The sequence below is a fragment of the Lycorma delicatula genome, chromosome 4 (genome assembly GCF_047948215.1).
Source record: "Lycorma delicatula isolate Av1 chromosome 4, ASM4794821v1, whole genome shotgun sequence".
Lineage (NCBI taxonomy): Eukaryota > Metazoa > Arthropoda > Insecta > Hemiptera > Fulgoridae > Lycorma > Lycorma delicatula.
Window position 1 is genome coordinate 4399126 of NC_134458.1, and position 12549 is coordinate 4411674.

Here is a 12549-nt window from a genome sequence, read left to right on the forward strand (position 1 = left end):
ATTTTAAATTACTGTAAAAGTCTGAAATTATTAAGAGGCAATAAACTTACAGAATATACACCTCCTTGTGAGCTAGCTGGTGAAACACATGCCGAGTGTGAACCGTGGTTTGAGTCTTCATTAACAGCTAACATAGTAGATGCACTAGAACAATGACCAGTGTCTTTCTCTTTACACTTGTAAACTAAAAATAAACAGATATAAGCTGTTATTCATACTAACATCAAGATACTGTCCTAATATTAACAAAAAATTTTTGGAGGTAGTAGACAATTGCATTTCACTGCAATCAATTACAGAAAACGAAAGAAATTCTATCATAATAAATTAAATTGACAGCTAATAATTGTGCAGTTTTATTATAGCTGATATTTAGTGAAGTCTAGTAAGCTACAACAAGCTGAGTTTTATTATGTATAGAATAAAACCAGATATTATAGTTTTTACAGAGCACAAATTAAATAATTTAGCACATTATAATGTTGCAGATGCGTAGTTTTAAGATGTATTTAAAAATGGGGATATATCAGTTTTATAAAAGATAAAATTAAAGTTAAAAATTGTTACTGCACGACTTTGTAAAATAAATTGAGCTAGGAGGTATTTTATAATCAGTAAGTTATACTTATTTTGGATTTAATCTATCCGTTAGATAACTGGAATGTCTTAATAAATAATCAGTAGGAGTACTCAACTTCATCTAAGAGGTGGTCATATACTACCATAACTAATCACGGAAGACATATTTCCATTAAAAAAAAAAACTTAAAAACATCAAACAAATATAAAATGTAATTTTTTATTAACACATACACATTCAGCAGGATATTTTGGTAAAAATTTCTACAAAAGTTGTTTTTCAAATTTTATGTCGATATATTTTTTTTAACTCATCATTACTGAATTCTGAGAGTAAATCAAGAAATAATTGTTACACAAACCAGGAGGATAGAGCCCTGGTTGAACTTACAATAGATTATTTCATTAGAGTTAGTTTGTGGAAATTAATTGTTTCTACAATGACCTCTGCTCTTTCAGAATGGACTTTTAGGGATACTAATTAAAAACATAATAAAAAACACTTTTTATTTGTATAAATGTATTAGATGTACCGATAGTTTAAAAATATAATTAATATTTGTATTATTTACAAAGATCATTTTTGGAATTTGCTAGAATTATTTGTAATCTGCAATTTTAAATCTGTAGAGATTTTTTTTATGGTCATTTACACATGCCTGCTTTATATGTTAAATTATAAAGAAAATTTGGAATTGATTCTTTAAAAGTAAGGTATAATTCTTTCACACCATCCATTTATTTAGGATTTTATATAAAATAAAACTGACAATCTTTGATATCCTTCGTCAAAGATGATTAGAGGGCATCAAGAATTATATTGTGTTATCATTGAATACATCTTGTGTTATATTTCAGACTAAGTTGCTAAAAAAAAGCGATTCAAAATCTCCCATAAACCCATTGATTCAATATAATCAGTTTTCCATTGACATAGACACTTTTTTTTACAGCTTTACCCTACTTTAAAAAAAATGTTTAATGCCCTTAATATAATACTAGCACTGATCCTTAATGTTCATGAATTTTTGTTTTGTTTTGATATAGAGAATTTAGATGTTTTAATAGTCATAATAAATAGAAATTAGGTAGTCAGGAAATTTCCTTTATCATTAACGATGATGAAACTTCATTGTTAATGATAATAATTTAGATTTAGAGCTGATTTAAAATATTAAATTTATTAAAATAGTTTTTTTTTTTAAGTAACCTGTATCATAAGAACATTAAATGTTACCATCTTAAGTTTTACTCATAGGAAGGATGGTAACATTCTTCCTAAACTGATCAAATTCTATTTGATCAGTTTAAAGTTTATGCTAGCCCTATCTTTCTTGAAGTAAATTTTTATCTTATCTTCCCTACATAAGCTGCTTGCATTAGTTCATAGTGAACATGAGTCAAGTTTCAGTGATTTCGGCTGTTTTTAAACTAACTTCACACTTGCAATTAGAATTGTCTAACATAATAATTTTACTTTTTTGCTCAACAATTGTTTTTACTTTTACTTTATTAATACTGATAGAAGTACTTGTTTTGCAGTCCCTTGTAAGTACTGTTTATTTGCAACTTAATTATTTCGTCATTATCACTTTTTCATAATTTATTTGCATTTATTATTATATATGATCATTAAATAGTTTTAATGGCCATCTACATTTTATTTAAATTGGTCTCTGCCAATGGTTTTTGAGCATTCGTTTGCTTTCTTGTATCCAAAGGTATTTGCATACATATTAATATTACCTTTTTTGGTTTTTCCAGCATTTATGTAAACTGAATTTTTATATACACAGTTATTTTTAGTATAAGATGTAACACTATCTTTATCGTCATCTTCCTCCTTAACAATGTCAACAATACCATCACTATCATCATCATTATCACCTTCTTTGTTACCGCTACTGTTATTGTTAGTACCATCATTGTCATCTCCATCATAATCATCATCCTCAATGTCATTGCTATTATCATCATCTGCTACCATTCCTTCATCAGTTGACTGAGAATTCTGCATAAAAAAACACACAAAATACTAATCACAAACAAAAATATAATAAAAGCCAAAACTTTATTATTTTCAAATAAAGATTTTAAATTTACTTTAGGTTTAATTTTAAATTTAGGTAGATTTAATTTTCTGTTAAAAAAATTAATATTATGATTTAAAAATTATTTTTAAAATATAGTAAAATACTGTTAAAAATTGTAAATAAATAATACTCACGACTGATATACAAATTTTAACGATAAAAATAAAATTCAATAACGTAAAAAGAACCGTAGATATGTAACATTAACATTCTCATACCATCACTATCATCTCATTATCACGATCATCAGCGAGTATAGAATATATTAAAAAATATGATTAGTAGTACTAACATTTATTGTAGACTAGTAATAAGATTAATAATAGATTAACAAAATTTGTTTAATTAATATTTTGTGATATTCCTATATCAACTTACCATTAAACGTTACTCCTAGGAACATTATTGACCATTATTATTATTGACACTATATGACCATTATTTATTTTCGGTTCGAGCAACACTTTCAAACATAAAGTTTTATGTGTACAGAACTGTATACATTTAATTTCACTTGTGTTTATCGATAGATGATCAGAATTTACCTTTTCTTTCTTTTTCCTGTTTAGCCTCCGGTAACTACCGTTTGGATAATTCTTCAGATGATGAATGAGGATGATATGTATGAGTGTAAATGAAGTGTAGTCTTGTACATTCTCAGTTCGACCATTCCTGAGATGTGTGGTTAATTGAAACCCAACCACCAAAGAACACCGGTATCCACGATCTAGAATTCAAATCCGTGTAAAAATAGCTGGCTTTACTAGGACTTGAACGCTGGAACTCTCAACTTCCAAATCAGCTGATTTGGGAAGACACGTTCACCACTAGACCAACCTGGTGGGTATGATCAGAATTTACCTAGTTATTTATATCATAATTAAGATTTAAACTTGCAGTTATTTCTGTCAAATGTACCATAAAAATATCTCATCGGAATACTAACAGTACTAGAATTAAGTAACTTTGATTATCACTAACATCAGCAAAAAAATCAGATACCACAGAAATTATCTTAGGAAAATCTTCCTTTCTACTTAACTCAAATTTGATCATATTCTACAAACATTTTACAATCAACCTTTAGATTTTTTTACAGGTGTAATTTTTTTTTGCCTTTGATTACATACACAGAACCAAAAAAAAAAAAAAAAATAGAATATCTACAGCTATGTCAATAAAATATATATAAAAGACACACCTGCATGTTATTTTCAACCTCAACTTTTTTCTTCTTCACAAGTCCATCTTCAATTTCTGTGGTCACGTCTAAACTTCCATTTACTAGAGCCGGATCTGTGTTCAAAATAGATTCATAGTGTATACACACATAATGAAAAAAATATATAAGTATTTCAAACTTATAAATATTTACAGGTTATATTGTTTGTTTTATTATAAAGGTCGGTTTTATTTCAACTGCTTATCATAAATATTATCTATAAATCATTGTATTCATTTTCTGTACAAATCTGCTTTAATTTTTTAATTCTTCATTCAATTTTTTTTAATGTCAGTTGTAAACCATGGCTCTCTTAATCATGTTGGAATATGTATTTACTGCTTTTTTATGTAAACAAGGATGACTGAAAATATGATGAATGACATTACCATTTATAGATTTCTATTTACTTTAATGTTAATTCTACCCTTTACTTTTTTCAGTATTTATGTCAACAAAAATTTATTGTGCTATTTTGTTCCATTTCAAAATGAAATTTAAGTAATTATTATAAGAGTTTAATTCCTCAAGTATTACTAGACATTCATGTTCAAGTTGTCCTGTACAAAAAAAGAACATCGACATATAGTTTCCCAATTAATATAATACTGTTGTAAATGAGTAATATCATGTAAAATTTTGTTTTCAAAATCATGTTTATAAATTTAGAGAAAATGGCACTGACAGTTAGGCATAAGTTACAAATAAGATTTATTGTTAATTTCAAAGTTATGTACACTGTACATAACTATAAATAATACAATTTTTTATAAAAATGAGGTCTTCATTATCTCTAAAAATTATTAATTCAATAATTATAATCATTCAGCATCAACTATATGTAAATTTACATTCATATTGTAAGTGTAAAAACTTAATTATTTTATGTTTTGAGTTACAGTAATATCTTTCAAACTATTTACTAACCGTTCTTTCATAAACATTTTTGAGTTGTGCAGTTGTTTTTTATTCCAAGAATTCCCAATAATAATTTATGCAATAAAATATGATGAATTTGTTCTACAATCAATTAGTAATCTAACTGGATTGCTTAGTTGTATTTTTTGAAGACTGATTGTCGAAGGAAAACTACATTTGAAAGGATATTCATTTACAGTAATTATTCAAATTTAGTACATTTCTGCATATTTATTAGCAAATTTAATAAAATTAATTTTTTTGTTTAAAAAAAAGAAGATGAATGCAAACTAGCCCTATCGATTTACCAGAATTTACAAACAAACAAAAAATTCAAAATGAGGAAGGGGATTGCAACTATTAAAAACCATGTAACAATGAAAATGTTAATGCGAGATTAAAAATTACTAACAAAATAATTAAAAACTCACCAGTTGACAGCGAACGATCGATATCAGACAAGGAAGTTTTATTTGATGAATCGACATTGATAGGACACTTTGGCACATTTATCTGTAACTTCCTATCACTCATATCATCATTATCATCGACTATCAATGGAAGATCATCTTCATCAGAACCCAAGCTTACAAATACCTGCATCGATCAGATAAAAAAAAGAATTACTATCCAATAAAATCTGTAAAATGTTTTTTTTTTTAATTATCCCCAGCTTCAAGGCATGATTTTAGAGTTATTAAAAGCTCTTTTTGTATAAAGATATGAACTACAGTCAGGTCTTCAAATGACTGAAGGTTTCATAGATATTTCTTGCAGTCTCCTTACACCACGTTCATATAAATTCACTACTACTTCCAGCATAACCTATGAGTTACTGATAGCTCTCACTTTCTTTTAGATATCTATCGTTTTTACTCTCCTTTCTACCCTCCTCTCTTTTTGGCACCTTCAACTGATTCTTCTAACATGATTTTAATCAGCCTTTCTTTTCTCATATCTCCAGACTGGTTAGCCTTCCTACTCTATTCTCACCCACTCACCACATCACTCCATCCTCTCTGTTCACTTACTTTACTCCAGTTTCCTCCAAGTCCACATTAAATGGCTTCAGCTTCTCTTTATCCCATTTCATCCACATTTCACTCCTAATACTTTTATAATATTTCAATCATAATACCTCATAATGTGATGCAATATTTCTTCAACTCTTAACTCCATCTTGCTGCATAAAACTGTTTCTTTCTATTAAATGCTTTCTTAGCCGTTGATATTCTGTTTTCTTTCCTTTTCATATCTGCAATATTATTTTAACATGCTTTTTAAATAACTTAAATGTTTTACTAATACAATTATATTTTCTTTTGTGTACAGACATATCAGCTTATTGCCTGCTATCCTCATTACTTTTGTTTTCTTAGTGATCATTTTCTTAATAATATTAAGATTTTTTTAAAGAAATAAAATTAAAAAATTACCTATTCATGACCTAATTTAATGGATAAAAAATAAAATTAAAATGCAAGGACTTCTGTAAAAGTGTTATTTAAAAGAGATTAATTTTAAACCAAACAAAATAAATTAAAATATTAAGACAGCATGTAATAAACATTAAATGTGGAATTAATACACTGATAGACAAAAAATATTTTTTAATATTTCTCTAAGTGTGATACAATTTCTTGAATAGCTTTTTTGCATACATTACAGATCTGTAAATAACATTTTTCTATCACCCTTAGTTTTAAAAAAATTACGCTTCAAAACAAATTAAGGGAAAATATAGTTAAAATCTGTAAAATTTGTAATTTTGCACGACCATACCTGCGTTAGAATGATTTTTCTGATGCTTTTCTTTTATAAATAGCCTCAGGCACATTGCGAATTAATGTCAAACTGTAATCGGCTAGCATGTTAGAATTCCATTTCCCTTTATAGCGGCTTTCCATCACCGAAATGTCTTGATGGAAATGTTTACCGTGTTCGTCACTATGTCTCCGAGGTTGTCTGGGGAAAAAATCCAGAAGAGTGGAGGAAATGTACTTTTAAAGACATATTATATCCCATAGCTCTGTATGAAGTAAGAAGTTATTAACAATATTGTGGTAATTGTCGGATTTTTGTTTGCCAAGAAAATTTTGCAAACGTCTTTAAATGAAGCCTAAGCTGCGCTTCCTACATTCAAATTATTTTCATCAATAAAATAATGAGAAAGCTCTTTTTCTTGGCTTCGAAAGCCCAACATTTTTATATTTTTTTAAAGTAAATTCCAACTTTGTAGTCTTGATTCTAATAGTTTAGCTCATTTTTTGATAAATTTAAATCCCTCACCAAGTCATTTAATTCACCTTGTGATAAAAGACGTGGCTTATTGGAAGATAATTCAAAATCAAAATCATTGTTGTATTCTTCTGTCTGATTTTTCATCGCTACTTTCAAAACATACATTCACAGGTGGCTCAGGAACTGGAATAATTTCACTGTGAGGTACAGGCCTGATTGCTGACTTCAATGAAGGATATTTTATAGTATGTTTACATTTTTTTAGAAATTCCAGACACACTAAACAAAAGTAACTATCGGTTACATGATCCTTTGGTTCATGCCAAACCATAGGTACATCAAATGGCAAAGCCTTCCATGTACCTTTCAGCCATCCTCTTAAATATGCAAAACAATTAATGCATACTATATGAAGAGCTGATGTCTTATCCTGACCACCAATTTTACATGAAAGTATAAATGATATGCTTTTTTAATTAAAAGTGTAATGTTTTTTCTATTTGATTTGATGGTAAACTCACCACATACAAAACAAAAGGCATCCCCCATCATTTACAAAATTTTGAGGCATTATGACACTGCACTGTTAACAAACTTAGGACAGCAATAAGACTGAACAAAATTAATTCATTCCTAAATCCAGTGCTTAATACAAACAACACAGCTGTGTTTTCAGCTACATGTTTTGACCTGAACAGACATTATTAATCTTGGCCATGAACGCTCATTCTTCAGTATTAGATATGTGACTATGATATGATTTAATTCTTTGTCTAGTACTGTTTATTTATAGCTTACAAATTATTAACAAAATTAAACAATAAAAAATGAGCTCATAAAATACAATATAGGAGCTTAAAATGCTAACTATACATTGAAAAAAAATTCTTTAATTAAAATTTAAAAATTTTTCAAAAATGGTGGATGATAGAAAGATTCTTAGTTCATATTAGTTTTCAGCATCAAAAAACAGATTAAAATCATGTATCACATATTAGGAAACAAAAATTGTTTATCAGTGTTATTAATAACCATTATGTGGAATTGAAAAAATAAACATCGACCACAACTGCCTTGGAAAAAAATCATCGCATAAAAAAAGGCAGAAAAAAATATCTGAAGAGTTGTAAAAGTAAAATCGAATAACCTTATAACCTAACGGCTGTACAACTTCTGGGTCGTCTAGATAGCAACAGCTTTGAAATAAAAAAATGTGAAGATTAATGAGCTAAAAAATAAAATTATGCTAACAAGTACTGGATAAAGATAACATTAACACTTACATCATTTGCAAGATCTTGCATAATAAGGTTAGGAGGAGGAGCCTCACCGCTAGTGCTCTCACTGGATAGTTTAACTAAATTAGCTGCCATCATCTCCTTGTCTCTCTGTCTAACAATAGCTTCAACAGCAAGCCATTCAGACATCGTCGTTTCATAATTCTGTCGTATCACATAATCAACTTGCTGACGCTCTTCAAATGAACTTCCAAACTCATAGTGGCCAAGAAGGTATGGCCATACCTTTAGAAAAAATTTCACAATCGGTAATAAAAACACATATACGGTTTTACATTAAAAATAAGTCAAGGCTATTTGCTTTCTTGTATACTTTTTTATTACAGATACTTTAAATAACAAATCAAGCAGTTTACGTATTATGGAAGATACATTAAATGGAAAATGAATATATAATAAAAGACTTCATACTTTAAAAACATAATAAAAGATATAATTAGAAAAAATAACCTTGTGAAAATTCAAAAAATTCATCAACATACCATTGTGCCAAATAACCTAAAAAAAACCACCAAAAGTTAGTTCCTTTTTATAAGAAAATGTTATCATCTTCATTGACAGGTTTAGGCTAAATGCCTTTTTTTAACTTTAAAAAACTACATAATCAACATTTCCTTAGTTTTTCAACATGACTAATTCAGTAGGAAGATATTGCATTCCTAATTTTGGCAATCCAGTATCTTCAATTCATTCAACACACTGTTTCCAATATTCTGATTATAAACCAATGCACAAAGTCCACATTTATTTACATCCTTACACAGTCATAGCACAATTTACCCTCTCTCATAAAAACTTCACATGATGAAAAAGCTCATGCTTGCTACCGGCACTATACAAGATTCCTTTCTTTTTGGAATTCAGAATTTACTTACATATCATTACAAGATTAGTCATCGACTTAGAGAATTTCAGGTATCTTTTCTTATGGCTTTTTTTCTGTAATGTTTGATTTATGGTGCTACAAATAGAATGAAATCAACTGATCTTAACCTCATCCTATGCTACCTGACATTAAAATTTACTCAATAGTAATTTTTTAAAGAAATTGTACAAAATAGATAACATCACCAAATAATTGTAGAAACCTACTTATGTTCAGGATATTTAAATCATATGACACTATCAAAATGAAGATGAATAACCACATCAACTCTTCCACTAACTTAATTACTGACTTTAATAAATGTTATTTTTTCATTAAACCTCTAATATAGAGGATGAGTGGTGAGAGGCATGCTTTAACGAGTTGCTAGAAAATCGAATTAATAAGCAGTTTTTACAGTCATTTTCACAAATTGTAAAACAAAAAAAATGTTCATATGCTTTTAAATGTACACTCGTCCTACTTATGAAGAGCCTAAAATAACATTTTAGATAATTAGTATCCTATATGGAAAGCATATTAAACATTTTAGTCCACACTTTTCTTCTTTTTAATACATTTTCTTTTCTCTTTTTAGATCCACTTTTAATGGTAGAAAATTATCATAACTAGTTAAAAAGGAATTATTAAAAATAAATATATATATATACAAAGCATAACAAACATGAACAAAGACAATAGTTATAAACCAATAAAAATTAATTTATCTGTATTTATAAAATATAACAAAAACTGAAAATTGAAAATAATAGGACCTTGGACCTTGCTACTCTAATTTACTGATGGGTTTACCTCCCCCTGCACCATTGTTGATTTTTATGAGCCCATTATGGTAATTTTCTGTTGCTTAGAACTCCAAAAAAATGTTTAAGATTTTCATTTACATTTATGTCACTGCATACAATTATAGGAGGCATAGTCTATAGAATTATCCATTTAATAACCTCTGTACATTCTATTTAAATTACGCGTCAAATTTATGTAAATACATTAATTATAAATCCCATTTGTACAGATAGACTGAAGGGTTCATGATTTATAAACCGTTAAAATAATTTTATGTTAGATCTAGCACATTTTGATTCCAAATAAGAAACAAAAAATATAAAAACATTAAAATGTCTACATATTGTAAATAATAAATATACAATTATATTTATTGTTATCAAGTAGTAAACAATACCAATGATTAAGTAGTTAAATATAATAAACAATGTGTATTATATTACAGGCCCAATATAATATGTTAAAATCTATACATCTTTGTCAAAAATTAATATATTATATCATTTTACTGAAATTAATGTTTGTATCATATTATTCCTCTGTACTGTTAAATTATATTTAAATTCTATTAAATAAACTACCTAGTACAGAATATTGAGATAAGACATAATATAATTCCATTAAATAAACCACCTAGTACAGAATATTGAGATCAGAAAAACTATTTCACCTTAATTTTTCATGAAATTATTTTTGTGGGATCCTGTATCCTCAGTCATAATTGAAATAATTCAGTTATTGTACAATAAAAAGAAGAAATTCTAATCAATACAAATTTATTACTAGGAGAGAAATTTACTTTATAAATAAAACAAAAACAAAGATAATGATATGCAAGTTAAAAAAGTCTAATGAGGAATTAAATATTAAGATACGGGAACACAAAATATCCTAAGTGGAAGAATGTTTAACATCTGTAGTAAGATTACAAAGGGTGAATGAAATAATACGGCTAATAAAAGAAAATTGGCATAAACAAGATGGGTTTTCTAACAAAAAAAGTTAACTTGGGATATGGAGAAATGTAGAAAATAAAAACAGTAAAGAAAGACAGTTTGAAATATATATGACAGATTCCTGAGAACATAAGATGTAATAATTATGTGAGGTTAAAGATTAGCAAAGATCAGAAAGGGATGGAGAAAAAAAATCAAGCCAACCAAATGATTGATGACTCAAAAAGAAATGAATATGGTTCATTTTAAACAGCAAAGTGTTTCTGAGATGCTCCACTGTTTCTCAGCCCACCTTAAAAAATTTGTGTCAGGTACACCTGTTCAAATTAAGATTTTAATCATCTAAAGCACTGGGTATGTAAGGTTTTTGGGGGATAGAGGGTAAAAAGGTACAAGGCATGTCTAGAAAGTAAGAAATATTTATGCTTCAAATTTTAATGGAATGAACCTAGACGTACAGTCTAGAAATATACTGTTCACATGCTTCTTCACTTAAGAAAGATTTTCTGAACAGATAGGCTACAGTTATGCAGTGGAAGGGGGCTCAAATTTATAGAGTATCAGATTCTACAAAAGACCACAGAAAATCACCCAGGAACAGCTCAAGTCACAATGCTGACAGTAATTGTACATGGAAGTAGTATCTGATACACAGATTTTTTCAAATTAATGTATTTTATTTACAACAAATTTTATTTACTCTCTGGACAAAGCTTGTACATAAGATTACATTAAATTAGATACTAAAACTGACGCTAGCCATACACTATACCTCTTTTCTAATTTCATGACTGACACCACCATAGTACACCAGTTTAAATACTTGGTCTTTATCTACCAATCTCCCAGTGTCGGTTAATTTTTCCCACGTTTCTTTAGTGAAACCTTCTTCGGCTCCTTCTCCATCAACAATACTGCCATTGACTAATCCAGATAAATGTTTTCTCACTGTTGATAAATGTCTACAATAAGCAAGCCATCCATAAAATGCTCTTGAAATTATTTGATGTTTCATTGAATCACATAATAACTGCAGAGAATCTCTAACAAACAAAAAAGAGAAAGCCTAATAAATTTCCATAATCACATCAAAATATTCATATTTTTTAATGCTGATTGCTACATACTGCTTCCAGGTAAGTAATTACTGATGAGTGATAAAAAAATGCCAGACCAAAGTCAGGAATTTGTCCAGGGCGTTCAGAATAGTTATACCGGTTTGGTTACTCTAACAAGTGAATTATCAAAAACTCTTTAAATAAATTTATACTTAAGGCAATTATTAACATGTGTTTACTATTTAAGATATATACACTGTTAACAAATCATCAATTACTATTGACCAAATATAACTTCATTTTTAAAACAGTAAGCAAATGTGTGTTTTTAATTAGTACAATTATCTTGATGTGATCATTTATCACTCCATTTCTTAAACAGAACAGTCCTGAATTAAATTCTCACTAAAATTCTAGAAAATGTATCGAAAAATATGGGTTAAGGAACTTTGTAAGTATTAGTACGCACATGTGAATGTAACCAGGACATTTAAGAATTACTGAACAAATTA

General features: G+C 28.2%; 1 protein-coding gene across 2 annotated transcripts in view; it reads right to left on the reverse strand.

The window, feature by feature from the left end:
• The window catches only part of LOC142323060 (small G protein signaling modulator 2-like), a 133258-nt gene that overhangs the window by 39240 nt on the left and 81469 nt on the right, over window positions 1-12549 (reverse strand). For both annotated transcript variants that reach the window (XM_075362185.1, XM_075362184.1), the window contains exons 14-19: window positions 11752-12022; window positions 8337-8576; window positions 5244-5409; window positions 3874-3968; window positions 2326-2590; window positions 51-184 (exon numbers count right to left, since the gene is read on the reverse strand). In XM_075362185.1, the coding sequence (XP_075218300.1) occupies window positions 51-184; window positions 2326-2590; window positions 3874-3968; window positions 5244-5409; window positions 8337-8576; window positions 11752-12022 (1171 nt within the window). The remainder of the gene's footprint in view (window positions 1-50; window positions 185-2325; window positions 2591-3873; window positions 3969-5243; window positions 5410-8336; window positions 8577-11751; window positions 12023-12549) is intronic.